This window comes from Hemibagrus wyckioides, linkage group LG18, assembly GCF_019097595.1.
Source record: "Hemibagrus wyckioides isolate EC202008001 linkage group LG18, SWU_Hwy_1.0, whole genome shotgun sequence".
Lineage (NCBI taxonomy): Eukaryota > Metazoa > Chordata > Actinopteri > Siluriformes > Bagridae > Hemibagrus > Hemibagrus wyckioides.
Window position 1 is genome coordinate 11,624,914 of NC_080727.1, and position 24,017 is coordinate 11,648,930.

The 24,017-nt window shown below is 36.4% G+C and overlaps 1 protein-coding gene across 3 annotated transcripts in view; it reads left to right on the plus strand.

Annotated features, from left to right (window-relative positions):
• The window catches only part of ebf1b (EBF transcription factor 1b), a 95,981-nt gene that overhangs the window by 53,401 nt on the left and 18,563 nt on the right, over nucleotides 1-24,017 (plus strand). For 2 of the 3 annotated variants that reach the window (XM_058415352.1, XM_058415354.1), the window contains exons 7-10: nucleotides 6,399-6,480; nucleotides 10,356-10,497; nucleotides 15,713-15,846; nucleotides 18,557-18,683. In XM_058415352.1, the coding sequence (XP_058271335.1) occupies nucleotides 6,399-6,480; nucleotides 10,356-10,497; nucleotides 15,713-15,846; nucleotides 18,557-18,683 (485 nt within the window). The remainder of the gene's footprint in view (nucleotides 1-6,398; nucleotides 6,481-10,355; nucleotides 10,498-15,712; nucleotides 15,847-18,556; nucleotides 18,684-24,017) is intronic. The other variant, XM_058415353.1, reaches the window with a different exon arrangement.

Genomic DNA, 24,017 nt, shown 5'->3' on the forward strand with positions numbered 1-24,017 from the left:
CAGTGTCCATAGAGAAGGTAAAAATAGGGTGGTGAGAATGGAAGTATGTGTATGTAGGAAAAAAAAAAGTAGTAAATCAGCCAGCCCCTGAGGTATTGCACCCTCCCTACATTGCTAACAGTTCAGCAGGCAAACATAAGTATGTGTGTGTGTGTGTGTGTGTGTGTGTACGTGTGTGTGTTTGCGTGTATGTGTGTGTGTGTTAAAGGGGCTAATGATTGCCCTGCTAGCCCACCATAGCAGCCCCCTCATGACCCCATGAGCTAGCCCCTGAAATCAATCTCTCTCTCATGAATTATTGAGTTGTTTGCCTTCTGCTCTCCACAACAGACACCAAAGGAGACCTTCACTTTTCTCTTCTTTTCTCTCATTCTGTGTCTGCCTTTTGTTTCATTCTGGTACTTTCCTTGTTTGTGGTAAAGATGTGACATTCTGACAGAACGAATTTACCTAGAGGTCCTAATGTACCTCTTGACGTGTGAAAGTGCACTGTGTTTGCGATGTTGCATGCAGATCCAATCAAAGTACTAACATCTATGGATTCAGGTTGCTGTAAATGTAACAAATCATCACTTTTACAAAGGAAAGCCATTCGTATAGGTCTGCTTACACCACAATCTTTCCCTCTGAATCTCTGAAATTCTTGTTAGTAAGAACAATTGTAAGAATTGTTGAATGAGTTTCTGGCTCACAGCTTCAGGGTCCCTGGTTCAAACCTGAGCTCAGGTTACAGACTGTGTGAAGATTTGCGTTGGTTTTCCCTGGGTTTTCTGGTTTACAATGGGTTCTCTGGTTTCCTCTGTAGTCTGTGGTTTCCTCCCACCTCCCAAACACATACTAATAGGCTTCAGAGTGTCACAACAGAAAAGAATTCTCACAGCCATAGACGTTCGTGTGTGTTTTAGAGACCGTTTTTTTATTGCGACTGGTAAAAATGTATCTATGTTTCTTTCACATAACCTCTACTGACTGGTTCTCCACACCAAAAAGCTGTACAACTGCATCTTACTGTTTAAAGAGGGCATCAGCACAATGAGTGCTAGTTACATTTCCCCTGCAACTATGACCTCATAAAACTAATTATGATAATATACATAATTCAGGTGAATGTGTTTTAGACTGGATTTACATATCTCTGGGGTCTCTGCATTTTGATTGACAGGTCTGTGCTGCTACACTGGGATGATCAATTACCAGTGCTGCATATGAAGTGTTGCTTATGTAAAATAATATTCCCATGTGTTATTTCCCTCTCTTCTGCTCTCTTTTCTCAAGCAACAATTTACATAAAGTACTAGCAGACACAATAACTCATATTCCCTTTATTCTCTATAATTATTAAAGTGCTAATAAATCAATGTTTGGTATCTTTATATTTATAACAATACAAATAAAGATATTTAGGGCATTTGCGTCCCATATCTGACCTATTTTACAAGCCATCTTTGAAGAGATGTGTTTTGAATATTTTTTGCATCAGAGGGAAAGGGTGAGTAGTTTATGTTACTATTTATGCCATAAATAACAGGGTACACTGACAAAATTGTGTTCCTTGTTTTGCTTTTGGCACTGAAGCTTTATATAGTGGTGTACTATACAGTCACTGATTTCCACCTTCCTTACCATACTCACCATTTTGTGGGATTGCAAGTTAGTTTGTGTGTTTGTCTGTTTACTGCTGATGTACCTTCCATGTCCCTGTGTTGAAAGCCTGAAGTGAAATATCTCTTGGTTGGTGCCTTCCTGCACCTCCAACCTGCAGTAAACTACCTAACAAAACAGAAATAAGATGATATTGCTGAGAATAGCGTGATAACTGCAAAGAGTGACGGTGCAGAGATCAATCTATGAACCAATAAAAAAAGAGGGTACTGAGACCGTTACTTACTCTCTCTCTCTTTCTCTCTCTCTTTCTCTCTCTCTTTCTCTCTCTCTCTCTCTCTCTCTCTCTCTCTCTCTCTCACTTGCTTTGTCTCTCCCTTTATTGTTCTCTCTTTATCTTTCTCTGACTCAGTCTCCCTCTTTCTCTCTCATTCTCTCTGACTCCCCTTCTTTCTGATTCACTTGGAGGTATGCGTTAGCCCTCATAAAATATTAATGTTGGTTGTGCTCATGGCCATAATTGCCATCTCAGCTTTTGAATAATTTATGTGCAGTGTACTTCACTCGGGTTCGTTTACTGGCACTGTGGCTAGCACCACGTGAGACTACGGCAAACAAATTAATGGTTCTTGTTCTGAATATAGCAACCAAATTAGATTACCTTATGAAATGCACCCCCTTCTCTTTCTCAAACTTTTGTCAGATATGTAGAAATGTAGAATATGGAATAATTAACACATGTTCTAATCAGTGTTGGGACATTTAGTAGCTTTAGTATTAAAATATTTTGGTGGGTTGGGGAGAAGTCGGTTGTTTTAGAAATACGATGCATGTTTAGAAATGAGGTAGAATTAAACATTATTTGCCATGCATTTTGCTTGTGCGCATTTGTATATGCGTGTAGTTATGCACAGTTTATTATGTGGTTTCAGTTGCTTTCTGGAGCCTGATGACTGATGACCAGATGTGACCTCTAGACATGGAGGTCAGAGGTCAGAGCCACATTAGCCCTTCCACCAAGCACCTTATCACTTTACAAGACACTTTATATCCATCACACAATTTAAAGCATTTAGCAGAGCTTGCAGTTTGGAATTCTTTTGCATCATGCCCCATGAAGTAATGTACACCATATAAACTGTGTAACAAATCAGGCAAGTGTGTAAAGGTTTTCTGTCATCCAGATTGTTGATTTAGTAATGTTAAAATGACAAATGAGTTCTACTTTATGAGGCCATTAGGTCAGAGGCAAGAAAATTCTCAAGACTCTTTGAATTTAAAAAGACAAGACAAAAACCTACAAAGGAGGCTGCCAAGAGACCAGCTTCATTAAAGGACCTACAGGAATATCTGACTGGTACTGATTATTCTCTTCATGTGACAACATATCTCTCATATTATTCACATGTCTGGGCTGTGGGGTAGGATGGCTAAAAAGAAGCAGCCAGAACTGCAGCTTTCATGATGGTGGAGGGAATCAGCAATAGCTACAAATACCAGTCAATTTTAGTGCAAAACCATCAGAACTCTGCTAGTAAGCTGGAGATGAAAAGGAATTCAGCATGACAGTGACCCAAAGCATACACCCAAATCAATAGGAATGGCTTTACCAAAAGAAGATCAATGTTTTTGAATGATCCAGCCACAACCCAGACCTGAATTCAAGTAAAAATCTGCCCTTACAGTTTGTTGGATCTAGAATGTTTTGGCAAGAAAACGTTCAAGATATACCTTGCTGATACACAAAAAGACTGATAGATGTAATCAAATCAAAAAGTGAAATTCAGCACTTGAATGGGAATTCAAATATAGATACTCACTGTGTGAGTATCTCACAAAGTGAACTTAACCCTATTGTACAGTGATGTCCACATGCACAGACCTAAGAATATAGCTTAAATGTTCAACATGGAGGAGTAGACCAATAATCCTCTACAAGTCTCTCCAACCTTATTAAACTTAAATTAAATTATAGGAAGTGACTTAGTGCTGGTTTTCTCTCCAGGGCAGTGACCACTAATCAAAATACATAGTGATGCATGCTATTTTTTGGACATATAGATAAGTATGTTCTAATAACTGGCTCTGGACACACAGACCCACGGTAGAAGTTTTTTGTGCTTGTCAGACAATACGATCGACAGCAAAAACTGACACCACAGCAAGAGATAATAACGTGAATCTTGTCATATGTATCTACTACTTATTTTAAAATCACAATAAACCAAATATAGGATTATTAATTCTATTTCTAGTCATATATTACTATTTTTAATAGGAGTTTTTTAGATTTTTAAACTTTCTTTAAATTTCCATTCTAGAATCTAATTATTGAAATATGCAAAAATTATCTGCAAAAAGAACAAGAACACTTAAACCTTAATATTTGTCAAATATTTATATATATATAAAATTATATATAAATTTGTGTAGTATTATAATGAGAAATAATAGATCATTTTAACTAGATTTATTTAAATTGCTAATATTATTTTTTCCAGTGTTAAACTATTTGCAAAACAATTAATGTCGCAGCTTTTTAACTTCTTCACTGCTAACTCTTACAGAGAGAGAGCAAGAGAGACCTCATTCTTACATTAAACTATGACCCTAACTGTTACAGTTGTTTTCCTATGTAAAATGTTTTCTATCTTTCTATCTATCTATCTATCTATCTATCTATCTATCTATCTATCTATCTATCTATCTATCTATCTATCTATCTATCTATCTATCTATCTATCTATCTATCTATCTATTTTATATGTATGTGTATGTGTATGAATGACAGAGAGAGAGAGAGAGAGAGAGAGAGAGAGAGGTGTTTCATATCACACAAGGAAGTTGCTAGCTGAGAAGCAGGGAATTTGTTGAACTCAGGGAAATACTCTTTCCTTCCCTCCTCCCTTCTTCTATCCTGTTTTGGTTGTCTGTCTGTATTAGAAGGCCATCATGTTTTGACCACTAATCCCTTATGCTATTGAAAGGTCAACATGAGCATGTGTAAGGCCACCTCACACACACACACCTTCCCCAGTGAGTGCTGTCACTGTAATAATTGGCCTTTATAATTGGAGTGCCCTTAACACATGTCAAGATTGTCTTATTAATTATGAAAGCATACGGTTCCTGTGTTGTGCGTAACAAAATGTATTTATTGAATATTATTTATTTATTTATTTATTTATTGATCACCTTTCCTTGCTGCAAGACCATCCCAAGTTGCTCACGAAAGCTAACAAACAAGTTACTGAACTAGTACTTTGTATTTGTGTTCCCACTGGTATAAATAATGTAAATGGACATTCAACTGCAACAGTGGTCTTTAAAGTCCAATAACAAGAATTTGCACTCTAAATTATGATTAGCCAGCTGCTGACTGACATATTTAATAATGAAATGTTTATTAATATGCACCTGTTAATCCAAAAAAATGGGCCTCCATGAAATTGCAGCTAATCATCAGTCGATTACAAGCATGCAAATATCACAGAAACTTTCAGCGGTACACAAGTATGTCACAAGGTCAGCACCATTTAACTTACTGAGATACAGTTGTGTCATGACATTCCACTGTGCAGCTTAATTTTTAATTTATGATTCAATTTAGTCTGACTGAATAACCCTTCCACAGCTGTGCTATCAGTGGTCAACCATTTCCTTTCCATGTAGCTGCTTCATGCTTGTCTTCTGATGATGAGAAGAATATTTTCTAGTCATTTTCTTTGAGTGAGGAATGTAAGTCTGAAGAGGTCTTGGGATTAATCCAGAATTTCTCTGGTAAATCTCCTACATAAACATGCCTATAAGAATTTAGACTGTGGTACTCTGTGATGCTCTGATGAGTGTGTGTTTTTACTTTAAATCACATAGACAAAAAGCACAATTTTTAGATTTTAGACAATGGCCAAGAGGAACACAAGTAAATATCAAATGCTGGCACAAAAAGCCAAGACAATGAGATTATTCCAACCAGAACTTTTTGTAGTGAAGTAAAACATGCACACATTCATTTGTGTATGTGTGTGTGTGTGTCCATGTCCACACCAACAGCTGTGAGAATCAGGGTGAGGGAAAATATGCTGAAAGTGAGGTTTGAGTCTGTTCTAGCTTTATTGGTTGGCATTTGCTTTGGCATTACCCCTGAAAACACACACACACACACACACACACATGCACGGATTGTGTGCATACTTATGCCACTGCCAGTAAAAGCAGCTGGTATTTTGCTGGTACAACTTTAATGTCCATCTGTGACTGAGGGAAATTGTGCTACTGGCCAGCCATGTTTTTGTATTTTGGCTTAGAGAAGGAGTGTGTAAGAGCAAGGGAAATTCTTTGGTGTGAATGTGTCAGCTTGTCTCTCTCTCTCTCTCTCTCTCTCTCTCTCTCTCTCTCATTATCAAACTCGTCTTTCCCTGAGTTACAGAAGCCCTGCCATATTACACTGAATTTCTACAGTCTGTGTCTTTTACATAAATGTAGAACTCTGTCTCTCTGTTTTTCTGTCTGTCTGTCTGTCTGTCTCTCTCTCTCTCTCTCTCTCTCTCTCTCTCTCTCACACACACACACACACACACACACACACTCCTATGGCTAAACCTTTCAGGAGATTAACAGTAACCCAACAGGAAAAGTAAAGGAAAGAAGTGCTAAAACTGCCATTCTTTCATTTTGTAACCAATGGAATTATATATTGGGTGTCTCCACCCTGTTGAATGTAGCATGTATTAGATGGCACTGCTTCAAAAGCTTCCATTACTTGTTCTGACCTTTTATTTCTATCCCTCCCCCAGGTTCTTCCTAAAGTTCTTCCTGAAATGTAACCAGAACTGTTTGAAGAATGCCGGTAACCCACGGGACATGCGGCGCTTTCAGGTAAAAACACTCAGAATTGTATTTGCATTCTCTCTCTGTCTGTCTCTCTCTCTCTCTCTCTCTCTCAAATTACAAAAAAAACAACAACAAATATTTACTATTCAAACAATTTTAAAACCTTTACAATGGACTAAAGCAATTCTAAATGTCAAGCTTGATTCAAGCAGAAGAAGGATCTATTGAAAATAATATCCAATTATATTAATAACAAAGGTTATATCAGTAACAGTATACAAATATAATATTATTGACATCTGTTTACTGCTACCCCATATTGTCATGTATCTATTCAGGGTGACTCCACACCTTGTAAACATCACAGTAAACAAGCTCAGGACCAAAGCAGCAATCCTGAAGCTGTGAGGTGGAAATGTGTGAAAACTGTGTGAGAGTATCTCACAAAATACAGTGAACTGACTGCTGTTGATCAGTGATGTCCTCATGTACCATGTAAGAATAAAAAGGAATCTTAAACATCTTAAAATATTCTGCAGGGACGAGTGAACGATAATCCTCTACATTATTAGACATTACAGGAAGAGACACAGTGCTGTTATTCTCTCCAGGGCAGCAATCACTAAATCTGAATTGTAAGAGGGCTGATATAGCAGGTTCCTGCAGCTATAGAATATAGAGTTTTCCTGTCTTTGAGACATGACAGAGGAAATATTAATTTTAGTGTTTGTAGATTTTAAGATCTGCTTTTCATTGCAGAGCAGCAAGCCTACAAATCTATATAAGTCAACAAGCAAGTTTTTAAAAACATCCCAACTTTACTATCTTTTGTGGTCAGACCCTTAAAATCCCCTGTAATTCAAATCCTGCTGATGGAGCTGGTTGAAGTATATTCTCTATATAAAGCTCTCAGACACGTGTTAGATGTAATGCAATAAAATACAAATAAATATATATTTTTAAATTTCATTAACCAATATGTTTAGTTGCAAAGCAATCAGGTACAATTACAATTGTGAATTTCCCTTTGGGATGAATAAAGTATCTATCTATCTATCTATCTATCTATCTATCTATCTATCTATCTATCTATCTATCTATCTATCTATCTATCTATCTATCTATCTATCTATCTATCTATCTATCTATCTATCTATTAGTATGCAGTGACTCATAAGTATTCAGTTCTATTAAAATTATTAAATGTACTTCATGCACACTATATTATAGTCATGATATAAATATCATGAAACCATGCAGAAGGTGATGCACAATAACCTTTAATACATTTTTGCTTTACTGCCTTAATGTCACTATGCTGCATTATCCTGATGTATGCATATTTAACCCCATGAATAGTTTTAAATAATAGATTTGAAATTTAGGTTAGAATGATAGATCTTATCTGCATTTACAGTACAAATGTGCATACTTGTATCCAAGTATCTGTGTCGATGAAAGTAAGACTAAAACACGTTTCTCCTTTAAGGTAACTGGTTATTTTTAATCACTAAAATCATAGTAAATTGTAAGTGTACTTTGTGTCATTATGAATGTCACTGTGCTGCACTACTGAATCTTTAAGGATTTGATTAGACATCATTAGTAATATATTTATTCAAATCCAACACCTTTTAACATTCCCACCTTGTTTTCCTTTCACTGATCATCAGGAAGATACAACAAATATGCAGTGCACTGGTCTTATGGCTTGTTTCTGCATGGCTGCTATGACCATGAAAATAGAACTTCCTAATTTTAATCATTTTGCCGTACACATTCTGTATATGTGTTTTTGTGTGAACCCCAGGGTGGAGAAATCATAAAGAATTGGTCATATATAATGATGTATTTATTAGCTAGTTAAAGTAAAATCTCTTGTGCTTGCCCAGTACATAATGTATTATGAATAAGTATATTATTATTATTATTATTATTATTATTATTATTATTATTATTATCCTCTTTCTCAAAGTTTGTTATTAGTTATTACTGCTGCATTACTCCACCATGAATACATTATGTTTTAAAATAAATACCAAAGAAAGTCTCATGTTTTGCTAATGTCAATCATGGGTAGGATTTTCCTTTTGCTAGAAAATGATGATACTTTTCCATGAAGCAACTTCAAATAAAAAGCCTCATGAAAGCTGCTTGTCCCAAAAGCCTGGGATAGTGGCACATCATCCATGTAAACTATCATAGCATTGATGGACTCACAATAGCAAATTTATACAAACTTTCTTGAGGCAGGTCATTTAAAGAGTTGAGAAAAACTGAGATTAGATAGATGGGCAGGGTTTTAGCTTTAGCTAAACATGAGTCATGTGAAAGTAAATTGTTTGTTTTCAAGGGGATTGTTTTATGTCACAAGTAGATATACACACATGCACATTACTCACAACCATATTACTCTGACTCAAAAGAGAGAGTCTACAATGAATGCATGTGCATCAGAGTGGGGGGGGGATCGAAGTCAAGAGACTGTTTATGAGACATAAATTGAGAGATAGAGAATACCAGTGCCTTGGAGACTTCTTCCTCTTTCTCAAGCCTTTCTTTTTCAAAAGGTAAGACAGACTCTTCTCGGAGATCAACATTAAAATGAGAGGCTCCTCGTTGTGCTACAAGTGGACTTTGTTTAAGCTGTTAATGCCACACACAATGGCAAACCCAAACCATTACTACTGCTCTGACATTGTCTCAGGCCACTCAAGGGCTGCTACTTTTAAATGGGATTAATCTGTGTGGGCCTCTATCAGCAGTCAATTATGTAGAGCAGGCCATTCTGAGAGGAGCTCATGGTCCAAGTGGAGAGGCTGGTTGACTTCGATAAAAGGCAGAGATGAGTGGTGTGTGTGTGTGTGTGTGTGTGTTTATTACCAAAGACAGATGGGACTGTGTGGTGCAATCACAGCACTCCTACTAAAGCACTGCATTCTGCAAAGGTGTGTTATTTTCAACTGATAGGAATTACTAGAGATTAAGCATGAGCATAAATGAACATTCAGCAGAGTATGAAACAATACATAGCTACAGTGTAATGTATGTAAACATTTTGCACCACAGAGCTCTGATCTGATTATGATTCATCATAATTTTTTTGATTAATTTTTGATATATCAGCTCGGGCATTAGCACTGGCTGTGGAACAAATCACAGGTTCATATGAATTATTCTGAGTTTCTAAAGGAAGTACAGGAACACTTGTACATCAGATTCTCCATACAGACATCTGTAACTTTAACTTTTACCACATGAGAAAGTCTTTGGGATGGAAGGCATTGAGCTTTGTGTTTTCTTGGTAATATGACAAGCTTCATTTTTTTTAACTTCAAGAGAAAGAAAAAAATAGCTGCTTAGAGAATCACTTTTTATAGCTGTTATTATGACAAGAACTAACATGTTTCAGAGACAACACTAAAAATAAACAGAAATAGAAATCTTTGCTGTGGTACAATCGAAATAAAACTCCTTGGGATGTGCTGTTATTGGAAAATAATCAACTTCAGGATGGTAAAACTCCACGTCTGAATCACACCACCCCATAACTGATTATTGTTCTGTAACAGCACAAGTTATGGTTTATTCTTTATACATTTTAATGCAGTACATTTTATTACATAGCCAGTAGTACATACATACCAGTTGTTTCAATCTGTTGATTTTGTGCAAAATGATAAGCAGTGGAAAAAGTGCTTGAGTTAAAGTAAAACATTTATGTAAATTTATATAAATAATTTTTAAATTAGTGAATTCATTTTTTAGACATTGTAAGTTTCTTAAGTACTATAAACAATTACACATCATTTATTTGAAAGTGAGAGAAAGTTAAAGCACCCAAATAGTTTATGTTAAATAACAGTGTTATAGTAATTGAAATCCATTATTCTATAAATGATTCACAATTTTGGTTTCAGGTGGTAGTTTCGACCACAGTGAGTGTAGAAGGACATGTTCTCGCAGTGTCAGACAACATGTTTGTGCACAACAACTCCAAACATGGACGAAGAGCACGGAGACTAGACCCTTCAGAGGGAACGCCGTCGTATTTGGAACACGGTAAGCTGCTGTTAAAACGCTTTATCACAGAATGATTTTAACAGCACATTGCCATGCATCTCACCAATTCACCACTACTGAAATATTATGTCTACTTATTAGCTCATTTATTTATTACCCATTTATTACTCATATTTCATCAGGTTAGAGGAGTGATGTATTTTTTACAGTGTTAGAGTTTTTACAGCAACTTTAGCTTAACACCCTTAAATCAAGCCTTTCATTGCTCTTGCTTTAAAATTCTAAAATTTGACTGCACATAACTCTAGCATTAGAGCAGTAATAGGAAAATCTAATCTTTCATTTTATGCTTTAGTCATGCTGTGAGACCTATCAGATATTCCGGTTAAACACACTAACTTGTTCATAACAGAGAAAAGCATATCAGGATTGAGTCCATCAGGTTATGTGTGGGAGGGAAGCAGAGGAGTTATATGAGAGACTGAGACACTGAGAGAGAGAGAGAGAGAGAGAGAGAGAGAGAGAGTATAGTTAAAAGAAAGCAAGTGAGACTAAGTGAGAGTTAGAGAATGACACAGTGGAGGGAAAGCAAGGATTCATCAGTGGCTTTTCGCCAAGTGCACACACCATTATCTCATTATCAAATATGCAGTGAGCTTCTGCCAACGACAAGACACACATCTCCAAATAATCCCACACCCAGGATTATAACTTACTGTTAATTTTAAGTACATTAGGTGTCTGTGAGCATGTGTGTGTGTGTGTGTGTTAGCTTGAGGAGATTTGAAGTAGGTACAGTTTCACACCCACCCTGCACACTTCTTTGAGCTTTGACCTCCTAAGTCATGTATTCAATGGAGCAAAGAAAGTAAGGATGAACCACAATTAATTAAACCACGACCCTGTGTCCTTTCCCAATCCTTAGACTTCATTCCTTTCCTTTTTAGCTCTTTAGTCCTCTTGGTTGGTTCTGGTAACTTATTCTCAAAAGCTATTTATAAACCATGCCATCATTCTTTGCATTGAATGACACTGATTCATCTACATATTCAGTACTGATTTACAAATTGCACACATTGTTATGTAGACCACAGAAATAACTATGGACATATGTGCTGCTCATATAGTTACATGTGAGGCAGAGTTCACCAAAACAGTAGAGTCAGTTTTCTGCTATTTAGACAAGTATAGTATATCTGCTATTTAGCTTTGCAGCTGACAACAAATTTCACCCCAAAATGCATAATCAGCCCACATTCACATTACCCAACTATTGACTGATTGCTTGATTGATTGATTAATTGATTGAATGATTGATTTGTTGGTTGGGTCAGGGGCTGGTTTACTTAAGAAAAAGTGCTTTGTTTTACACACTTAAGCTTGAATTGCATGTCATTTCCAGCTAAAGTTAGACAGCTGTGTAGTACCAATTTGAATACAAATAATCTTTTTGTATCTGTTAAACAACAACTTCAGTCATGATCAAAATACTGTACATATCAAAAATAAGAATAAAGTTGTACAGGACAGTAAAAAAAGTCCCCCCCAAAAACAGGGCGAAACAGCTTTATTAATTCTCAACTTGAAAGCTGTTCACTCAAGCTGAAACCTGAACTAACAGGGTTTATGGATGGATTTCAGAGACATTTGGCATGTTTATTTTCCACTGTTACGCAAATCCTTTGGCTTGTTAAAAATTTGGCCATGACTTAGAGATATTTGTGCCTGACAATGGGATGTTGAACATGTGATGCAGCACTGATAATCTGCCATATCTGCAGCCATTGATAAACACAGTGTAAAAACAGCAGTAATGTATTGTTGGCATGTTGTTGGAGTCAAAGGCTGTAAGAAGCTCAAGTATGAGATTCAAAAAAGACTATATGGATTACACTTTTATGTAACATTAATGCTGTCCTGTTCTTTTGATTTACTACTCTGAAAGAATGGTTTTGGGAGCAGATCAGAGATCAGTTCTGCAGTATGTTCTTTATGATGGAGACTGGATCAGAGCCAATAGATGCCTCACATCAGTCCTCAGGATGGCCTTGTTCCAGTGATTTTATAAGTATCAGTGATAATGACTGAGACTGGACATCAGAATAAAAAGCCACAGGGTCACTGTTGAACAAGTGGCATTTGACTTTATGCACACACACACACACACACACACACAAATGAGATATAAAAGTAGGACGTCTTGCATTTTACCATACTGTAGCTAGCAGTATACATGAGCTCTATGGAAAAGAGAGGTTATGATTCATTAGCTAATGCACAGTGTCATACCTATGTATTTAATGGCCTTGAATGTTATTCTATAGTTTTTTAAGGGTGCAACCCATTACATACATTTAATTAGCAGCAACAAGCTGTTAAACAGCACGGCTAAACGTAATACAGCACCTCACTCACACAATAAGGTGATATCACAAAATAAAAAGGATTTAAATTCAAGGTCAGAATTGCTTGTAACTGAGACACACCTAAGCACCCTCGGGCCGGCTTGCACACACAACCCCCTGCAACAGTCCCAGCAGTGTATCTGTAGTTACATCTGATGTATGAATACCAAACTCTTAACTCTGTGTGTGTGTGTGGTGGGTTTTGTGTGTGTGTATGTGTGTGTGTGTGTGTGTGTATGTGTCTGTCACTGGGAGCAGCATGGTGAGCAGATGGTGCAGAGAGAGCCACAGAAAGTTTAATCCTATCAGATGGATTCATGCTTCTCCATCTGCTTAATCCAGCAAAAGGCTCCGCTTCTGCCAAACAGTCCACTTAGGCCAACATTACCACCCCACAACTGCACTTTGCTTCCACACCTCCCCAAATTACATTATGCTACAGAAAATCTGCTCTTATTTTCTATGCTTGCACATATGTCTGCGATGTGTCTGCATGTTTGTAGATCCCGGTGTCTAAATGTAAGTAAAACAGATCAGACTGTGCTTACGGGATGAGAAGCGTGGTCCTTCCTCCTGTTTAGGTTGAGGAGCAGGTTGTTGTTGCGAGGAGTCATATGAATAAATCTGTATTAATGCTTTGACTTTTGAATTTATCTTCACCTAAACCTTAATAATAAATAAACACTATCTTTAAAAAATAGAGTGAGATATATATTTATTGAAAAAATTGGCATGCCTTTCTAGTTACTCATTTTCATTCACTTATTTGATTGCTGATCAGCCCTGACTAAAGTCATACTCTATAAACTTTTTCAATTACTCATAAGTAGATTTGGCCACATATTTCTGTCATATGTTTTTATGGTTTTTTTTGTTTTGTTTTTTTAAATCTGTACCAGACTTCCTTTTCCCTTTTGGGAAAGCTTTGTAAAAAAAAATAAAATAAAAAAATAAATCAGTTATTCATATTAACTATTCATATGCATATTTAATTCCCTAATAAAATAGGATATTTATTGTACACAGACATGCAAACTCAGACCACAGATTATAGTGTGTCTTATGAGTGGTGATATAATGCAATATTCAGACAAAAACACTGACTTCATTTGCATGTTTAGAATTCCCAAGCTTTTTCTAGTATTCCAGAGGCTGAGAATGTCCACTTTTCTATTGTCCTTCAGTCTCATTTCGTTTCTTTGCATCCTGCATTTGTAATATTCTGACTGAAGGAATCAGACTCCAGACAGTGACTTTTTATGGAGCCAGAACTATACTTTCTTTCCACAGCTAAGCAACTTTGTGGTTCTCTAAAACTCCTTATAATCCTGGCTGTCTTCATCTTCCCAACAATCTCACTGTCTTTTGTGTCTTATTATAGTGAATGGCACTATTCGAAAACTAAACAGAGGTGAACACTGGCAGGCTAAGCAGCTAAATTGCTTTCTTTACCCCCTGCCAGCTCTAATGAGAGGACAGCTCTAATAAGTGAACTGACCTCTCTCCATGCTGTTCCTTGTTCACCATGCTGTCACAGATACACATGCACCACAGAGAACAACACAGGAAATCTGCTAAACACTGTATCAGTACAACAGAGAACTGTGACAAAAATACTATTTGTGTGCAGTATGAGGTCAGAGGACCAAGTATCTTATACGGAACATTAGACAGGGTTATAATCAGGCAAATCAACACTCTTAAACATTAACACAGGCTATGGTCATAATATGAAACATGGAATACAGAAACTCCAAAGTAATAACTACGAAATGCACGATAACAATCAATTTCGTGACAAACAAAGAAACTCAGATAGAGAGTGACCACAAGGAAACTAGAAACAACTGAGAACAATAAGGGAACAAACCACTGGCATGCCAGGATGGAGACACAACTGAAACAGAAAACTGAAACATAGACACATGACTGGTTCAATATAGAAACCATAATGCACAGTGGGAAACATGAATGTGCAAGGCAATAAGCACACAATTTTATTTCATTTTATGTGTATTATGCACTAAGTGAAAACAGGTTAAGCCATGACCTTATGATAATAAAAGAAAACATTCAAATGAACATTTTATTGAAATATCATAATATACTTTAATATACTTAAATATACAATTTCTAATATATTGCTATTTCAGTTAACTTCTAGATAAAAAGCTCTTTGGGATTAATTACTGATTTTGTTATTAATGAGCAATATGTTTGGATTAATATAATTTGCTGAATTCATTGTCACATATTGATTCACTATTGTTGTGATGTAGACTAATGACTTTGACTTGACTTTAATGTATAATTTGACTTGCCATTGTCATCAAGAAGAAACACCAAACACAATATTCAATGAGAATAGTGGTAGTGAGGCCTTGTTTTTGTGCCTGAGAGGCACAGCAAGGGCCATGAAAACCACCACTGATCTTTCTAGGCCATGTGGTGTGGGAATCCTAGTTAAATCCAGCTGTATGAGCTTTCCCAGTGACAACTGTGGGTTTGTGTTTCCTGCTCTGGCTTCGAAATGAGAGCTATAGAGGTGTCATACTACCTACCCCAAATGCCCCCCAAACCTTGTGAAACAAACCACATAAGAACCTCATCTGTAACCCTGAGGTCTCTTGGGAAACAAAGGTTGAAGTGTCCAAACTTCAGCCTCCATCACTCACAACTTTACTGGTTCTTGTTTAAAATACAATTAGCATGTAGTAGTATAACTATATTTAGGAGCATTTTTTTTGCTTGTCTTTACTGACTAATATGTAGAAATTATTAAAAGGGATTAATTAATGTCTTTTCTCTTTTTTCTCCTTAACATTTTTATTGGTACTCTTACTGGAAAGTAGCAGCACCTTGCATCAAAGCCATTAGCCCTAGTGAAGGATGGACCACAGGGGGAGCTACAGTCATAATCATTGGGGACAATTTCTTCGATGGATTGCAGGTTATCTTTGGCACCATGCTGGTCTGGAGTGAGGTGAGACTATATGTCAATAGAGACTGTCATAAAAGAGGCTTTGTTTCGAATGACAAATATTTACAGAAGTGGACTGTATATTAAATATTGGCTGACTTACGAGACAAGATTGATTGGGGTTTGCAATGTATAGATTGTCCATGCTTCTTTGTCAGTGTCCATTGCTGGGGTTAAAAACATGGCAATTATAGGATAACATCTCTGTCAGTCCAAGTCAGTGGACCTGGAAGGGGTCTGGAAAACTGGAACTGAACAACTAATTTATCCAAAAAATGTCAAATGAGAGAATCTCACTAGGTGAAGGTACACATTAAGAATAACTTCCTGCATTTTAGACTTGATAAGGTCTTAAAATATAAATACACACAAACAGTGGTATAAATATATAAAAGCAATATTCTGTAATGAGACAGAGAGAAGTGCCCAAAGAACAGAAGCACTGTAGGAGCATGTTCAAGACAGAGCTATAGTAGATTCATTTTAGTTATGTCTCAAATCACGCAGTCAGGAACTATTGTAGATGATTGTTTAATACTCTCTGGTCAACTAGGAAATGTGGTATATTAAACAAACTGAATGATGCAGCCTACTACATTTGCCAAACAGCTGAAGCATGGGAGCAATCAACACTTTTCACACTAACCTTATTTGTCAGGGACTGATAAACAGCATGAAGGAACTGTAAATGAGGCAACACAGATAGCTAATTTTTCATCTGTTGTCCCTGGCCAGATAATAGGCACAGTAAAAAAAAAAAAAGGTGCATAAAAATTTTAAAACTGCAGAAAGGAAACAGAATATTACAAAACAACACATATAATAATGAAAACGTTTAACAGGTTACACAGAAAAACTGCACATAAAATAAGATAGCATGTATATCTGGTACAGCTAAAGAAATTTGCACATATTCCACAAAATGCAAACAAACCAACAACACATTTAACCAAAGAAAAAATGTTAGCTATGAACAAGCACTCAGTTAACACTAGAAGAAGACAATATGGCAAAAAAATAGATGTTCCATTAAGATGACAAGGCAGCACAGTTGAAATTGTAATGTGTGCAAATGTGATTATAAATAAGCCATCATTTTAACTGACTAGTAAATGAGTTATGTGTTCGTCTGTTTTATGTGGAGTGGTGATGAATTCCTTTCCTGCCTTACCAGAAATTGTTCATTCATTCAAAGCACCTCTTCTGAAGGGGATGACACAATCTTCCTATTGGTTGTATAGAAGAAGAAGAAGAACAAGAAGAAGAAGAAGACAATGATAATAATAATAATAATAATAATAATAATAATAATAATAATAATAATAATAATAATAATAATCTTAAAATGCTATATAGAACTGATAAAGGATAACGTGCAGCCAGTGTTGCTACTAATGATAATTTTGTAGTTTTTGTATTTTTATTATTATTATTATTATTATTTATTTTTATTAATTTTTGTAGAAGTTTGTAATGTTTTTAACTAAAATTAAAAATCATACAGGAGAGGTTGGCTAAGGTATCTACCTGAAGTCAGGCGGTGCTAGAGTTATGGAGTTCATTTTTCTAAAAATTTTCTAAAAAATTATGTCTGAAGATTCAAGATGCCTGTATAGTGTAATGAAAGCATACACATTTTCTGTCCTTTGGCTCCTCCCCCTCTAGTTTTTCCTGTAGACTTCATAACCTTTTGACCTTTCTGCCCTAACCTCATAGCCCCTAAATGAGGAGGCCCACCCAGTGCCCTGTCAGTTATACCCATCAGTTACAGATTCGATTACTCTGATAGACTGTGATGAGGGAAAGCAAGAGACAGGGAGAAGATTAATTTTTCCTAATCCTTGTTCTTGTGATTCTTAATTCACAAATCTTAAAAAAAGAATACTAGATTATTTAAAAATTAGTCTTACAAACATCTCTGTGACTGAAGCATTAGGTAGTTATGGGGTAAAAATTGTCCTGATTAGCCCTAAATAAATATGTGTTTGTACAGTACACTAGCTCTGTTTATAAAGTTTTTATACTGGGGTTTGTTTTAAAGGTCACATATAGAAACTTCCAGCTTAAGGTCAAGTTCAGGGACTCACTAATACACACACACACACACACATTTCTCTTTGTGGCAAAGAAAAAGAGAAAAAATTAATGAGCAGTGTGTACCATATAAATATACAGTACACTTATACGTATTTAGCTCATGACTGAGTGATTAGTGTTTGGGAACAAGGTTAATGTCTAGAGTTAATCATCTCAGATTTAACTCTACAGCATGTTTCTAATTAGGGAGACTCTAGACTAGGAGTACAGATCCTTATGTGCCTGTTCATATCTTAACAACAGCTCCCTTCAAACCCCTGATAATGATCAGTATGCCATACAAGCTCACAATACACACACATATATAATTCAGTCATATTTATTTATTGTGTTGAGAGTTCTTGGCATTTCAGGGATTTGTGTTTCAGGGTTCTTGACATTTTGGATGATAGTCAACAGTAGCTTTTTTTAGGACTATTGAAGTAAACAGCAGTCTGTACAGATAATAAACAGAAACCTAATAATAACATTTGTTAAATATATACGCAACCAAATCAACTTTGTGAATATAAAGTCTGAATTGATCAAACTGGAACAGCTTACAAAAAAGAATAACATTAAACTGTAAAAAATGTCTTAGTCAGGGACACTAATCTCTCTCTCTCTCTCTCATCAGCTCATCACTCCTCATGCTATCCGGGTGCAGACACCTCCGCGGCACATCCCTGGTGTCGTTGAGGTTACACTCTCCTACAAGTCAAAACAATTCTGCAAAGGGACACCAGGCAGATTCATTTACACAGGTAACTTGTCCAATCTCATGCCAAAGTTATATCAGCTGACCACAAATATGCCACCAGTGATTAAAAAGGAAAAGTGACTATTGAGAAACAGCTAACATCTTACGTGAAAGTTCAGGGGGATGTAGACTTTTAGGAAAGCTTTAGGTTATTTGTAAAAATCAAGGAGGTTTAGCTTCTACTACAAACCTTATCTGACAGAGAAAAAATATTCTGTAGGGTTTTGCATATAATCTTTGAGGGATTCCCCAGAGAGACAAGACGAAGACTTTACAGGGTCTAAAACTGCAGAGTGTAATCATAAACATATTTATGATTACACATATCACTGCTGGAGTCCAGGACAGTGTCAACATAGCCTTTAGTTACATAGACTCTTAGTTATTGTCTGTTGGTTAGTATATAAGCCTTATTCCCACTCTCTGAGAAGCTATACTGATCTCTGATCAGCCACAGATTAGGTCAATAATTGGGGCTGTATGTGTTTGTTATTAACAGTCTTTATTACTTTCCATTTAAGCTGTCTGTAATCATTTATCTATGTTATTCTTATATTCTGAATTACATACAGAAAAGCAAAATGCCTGTATGCCTAAGACTATATACCAAAGACCTACCAGAAAAAGGAGGATATTTTTTCCTTAATTGCTCTAGATGAGGAGACAGTAATGAGCTCTGCTTGTAAACACTGTAACAGTTTAGTTACACAAACAGTGGGTACTTTATTGGCCCACATCTTGAAGTAATTTGCAGAAAAAAGAGCTGCAACGATCTGTGTAGATTTTAACGGATTGCACACAAACACACATGGGTGCACAAACACAAAGAAAACAAGTGCCTCACTCATTTTAGACACACACACACACACAAATTAGTGGTCCTAATCCCAGAACAATTTCAATAGTTCTGTCATGGGTAAAACAGCATCTTTCCATTTTGTATTTCTTTCCTCTCTTTTTCCTCTGTGCCTAAATCTGTATTAATTAGCTCAGTCTTTTCCCTAAACTCACATATACTGGTTATATAAACATTAAACAAAAAGTGAGACAGAGTAAGTGAAAGAGAGAGAAAGTTCATTGGGTTTTCAATTCAGACATGTGCTTGAGTATGTTATGCAGTGATAGCTGTGCTGACCAGTGCCACTGTAAGGAGGTGTGCACTAAAATGTTTTTCCTCCCTTTTCCCTCAGCTCAGATTAAAGACTACATGAGCCTGTATCTTTTGCTGCTTCTAACCAAACTAATCAGCCCCAACTTCCTTGAATTGTAAAACTGACTTTTTGAGTGAAAAACTAAAGTGGTAGTTGGTCTTGCATAGCTAGTATTCACTGAACAGCTGGCAAAACCAATTAGTCTGTTACTGAACGGTGTGAATGGTGGCTATTAGCGTAGCTTGCTAGCAGCTCTGCAGGTCTAATTAAATCAATACAGGCAGAGCCATGGACGCTTCCTGCCAGGCTCCAGCTAGGTGCTAATCTATGGCTACCTGGAAACTGCCAGTAGAATGTCAGGTTTTGTAACCTTCAAAATCAGTCAACCAAGATAAACAATGAAGGATTCAAACCATGGAAGATTGCAATATAATAACTTTAAATAGACAAGGCAGTGTAGTGTGTAGGTGAGTAGGAAAGCAGTGTTTTATGCCTTGTAGTCTTTACTGAAGAAGCTATAGACTTTTTGCACATAGCTTAGGCATAATATACATTATAATTCCTACACAAAATGCTGTACTTTTCCTTTGTTTTTTGTTTGTTTCATTGTTTTCCTCTCTGGCCTTGATTTAGTTGCAAAGGGCACACAGTACCTAATAAATCTTCTATAATTGACAGTGGAGGTGCCCTGTCACTCTCGAAAGTATGTGTCAGTGCTGGCGGTTTGTAAAGAGGAAGTGTGAAGGAGCAATCAATAAACCAATACCTAGCAAGACAAACCCTGTTTATGCTACATTTTTAGCTAGAATCCTAAAGAATTAGCTCTATACATTATATATTGATGTAATTTTGGTAGATGAAGTCATGCATATTCCATGCCATCACATTTAGCAGAGACTGCCATCAAATTTCAGCCATCACATTTCATTTAAGTCAGGGCTGTCTGTCTCCAGAATTCCTACCTCATGTAACAGACAAGATTCAAACTGTCAGCTAATTATTTTGGTATGTTTTTTGAGAAAAGATGTAGTTTTTTAAAAGAAGGAACACACAAATTTGTGGCTGTGCACCTTAGATTGACACCACAGTAATATGTAATCATTTCTCTTCATTGAATTTATTTTATATAAGTAGAAGTGCCAAGTGAGTATGTGCATTCCTGTAAGTTCAGCAAGGGTGTATTTTTTTTCTTTAATTACTGTATCTTCCAACACACACACACACACACTCACACACACACCACCCTCCCTTTACCACAAACCTCAAATGTCAAATCATACATCTTAAGGAAAACAGAGAGCAAGGGAGAAGAGGAGGTAAGATATAAGGATAAGTCTGAGAATAAGATAAGATTCTTTATTGATCCTAAACTGGGGTGGCTTGGGGAAAATAACTCATCTATAATAAGGAGGGAAGAATGAAGCAATAATTCAGAGGTATTGAACGCTGCCCTGCTGCAAGGATTGATCCCCCAGAGCCCTCACTTTCACATCACACCTGGAGGAGGGAAAAACAAAGCTGAGGAGATTGCTATACATTCCCATGTTCATTACTGCAACACTATGACAGGCTATCTGGAACCAAAGTTGGGGAGAAGGTATTGGTATTTCATGATGTCATGAGGAATGGTCCTCTGGGGGTGATGAAAATATTATTTTTTAATTTAAGCAGCAGAAACTTTCCATCTAAATTGGGCATTTAAATGGGGTCTGTGGTCCAGTGAGAATGCTGTAATCATAGCATGAGAATTTCTCTAGTTCTCAGGTCTCTTACTTTGAGTTACTGTCATGTATGGCAGCATTAGTTATTAATTAGTTATTAACTTAGACCTTATTCAGACCACACACTCACTTTTAATTCTGATCAATCATGGATATCTTCTTCATCTTCTTCCTGATTCTCCCTGTTCCTCTTCCTCCTCCACCCACCCTCCACTACAGCTCAGACCATCCTCCTCTCTGGATCATTATTGTGAAATATGATGAGGCATGCATCTGTCCTCATGAAATTTCAATGAGCATTGATTTGTCTGATTGCAAGAGATCACTCACAATGTGGTCAGAGAGAGAGAGAGAGAGAGAGATGGAGCCTGTTTGCTCATTAATTCATTGCTGAGGTAATTCTTGCCATATCAATTTGATATTTTCTTTGACACCAGCCGATATTTCTGTACCTATATATTTTTTTTTTTCAATTTTATTCCATTAAAACAGTCTATTAAGGCCATGCTTGTTTTTTTTTTGCAAAACCATAACAACGTAATTATGACCAAATCCACAGCAAATTTAGTCAGCCTAAGTTAACACATGCTTTTAAGATATTTAAATATCTTATGGATACAAACTGTCAGGATTTCTGCTCCAGTTTCTAAGCAGAGAATATTTATGTATTTACCTTTAGTGATATAGCAAATCATCTAGCTAAGCTGTAACAATTGAAAACTTGTTTTTTTAATTGGTTTTAAAAAACAGGCAACAAATGTTGAAATGAGCAAAAGTGTTGTAAAAGTGCTTGCATCTGTCCTAGTATGTACATTATGAAAGGATCCTTTTAAACCTAAATACTTAATTAGTCATACAATACATTTAAAAAAGAATATTTAATGCAAAAGGCAGTTAATGCAAGCGCAATGCAGAGTAGGCTACATAAATTGTTATTCTACATACTGACTGAAAAAAGTCTGGAGTGAAGAAGGAAGCTTATTTCCCCTCTGAAGAGTCAGGATGCTGAAGCAGAAAGAGTTTAGGCTACAATCAGTGGTGGGCTGTCAGGGCCAGCAAGGCCTTCACTGCTGGCCTAAACAGGCCTGAACCGCACAAACTAAATAAAATATATATATTTTAACTCACAATTGCGGACAGAGGAGAAGAAATCGATTTGGTCGCAGACATCCTTACAAATGTATTTTCAAGGCGGACTGTAATAAAATTGACTATTCCTTGTGAGGTGTGAAATACTCTAGCCTAATTTCTTTTTTACTTTGCTATTTAACGGTTGATTAATATCTATTGCCGTGGCGTCATAATGATGGTATAGAGGTGGATTAATTCAGGAAGGACACCAGTGAAGGCCTAGGTGTGAAATGCACAGCCCGCCACTGGCTACAAGCATGTTCAGGTGTTAATGAAACACATGCACAGCACCGTCCTGGGCTGTGCTAAAGGTATGTAGCTCTGAACCAGAGTACAGAGATAATGTGCATTGAAGTCTTTTTGATCTGGCTGTGACAGGAAGCGCTGACATGCTGGTGAAGTGAAGTTTAAGGTAAGCACTATTGAAGTATCTGGACTGATGCTAACAACTCCAATATAGTGCAAAACACTTTAACAAACCAAAATCAAATTTAAAAAAAATGCAAAAGCAAAAGCACAACAACATTAACTCAAAACAGAAAGTGTTAGTTCCTTAAAGAACCTCACATGCTCATTTCTGATATGAGAACTGTGATGACAATCACAGTGAAAAGGAGCTGTTATATTAGCCTAGCACAAACATCTGAATGATTTATTTTCTTCTGTTCCTCAAACTGAAATGTTTTGCCCTTACAATACAATACAAAACAATACATTTAAATATATATGTAACAACACACAATAATTTACAGTATCTTTGAGCATCAGGCTAAAAGTCATTATATTATATTATATATCCTGTTGCGATTTTGTATTTGTGTATTTGGTTTGTTAAAATTGTTGTGCACTTTAGGGCCACCAGACAAATGCCTGTTCAGCTAATGCATATAATGTTACATTTAGCATTGAGAGGTTAGCATGTAGCATAACATCTCCAACTTGGCCCCAATGCTGTTTTGGAGCAGTTAACTGCTATGATTGCCCAGGGAGAACAATAAACCAGCATTGCAGAGCAAACTGAAGCCATGTGGGAGTACGAAGAAAACAATAAAACAGTTTGCAATAGAAGAGCTACGCCAAGTTATAAATACTCCCCGTGTGGTTAGCACTTATTTTACATGTAGAAAATATTCTACTGGCTATAGTGAACGTTTATGCGAACAACAGTTCCACTTCCCCATTTTAGTTAGATGGTACATGGACACAGATTTAGTTCATGTAAGTACTTTGACATGTATTTTAGCTTGTTAAACAAGTAAATGTATAAAACACTACATCAGTTGATGTATCTGTATCAGTTTATGTTGACCTTGTGTACTTCCTGTTTAATGCATC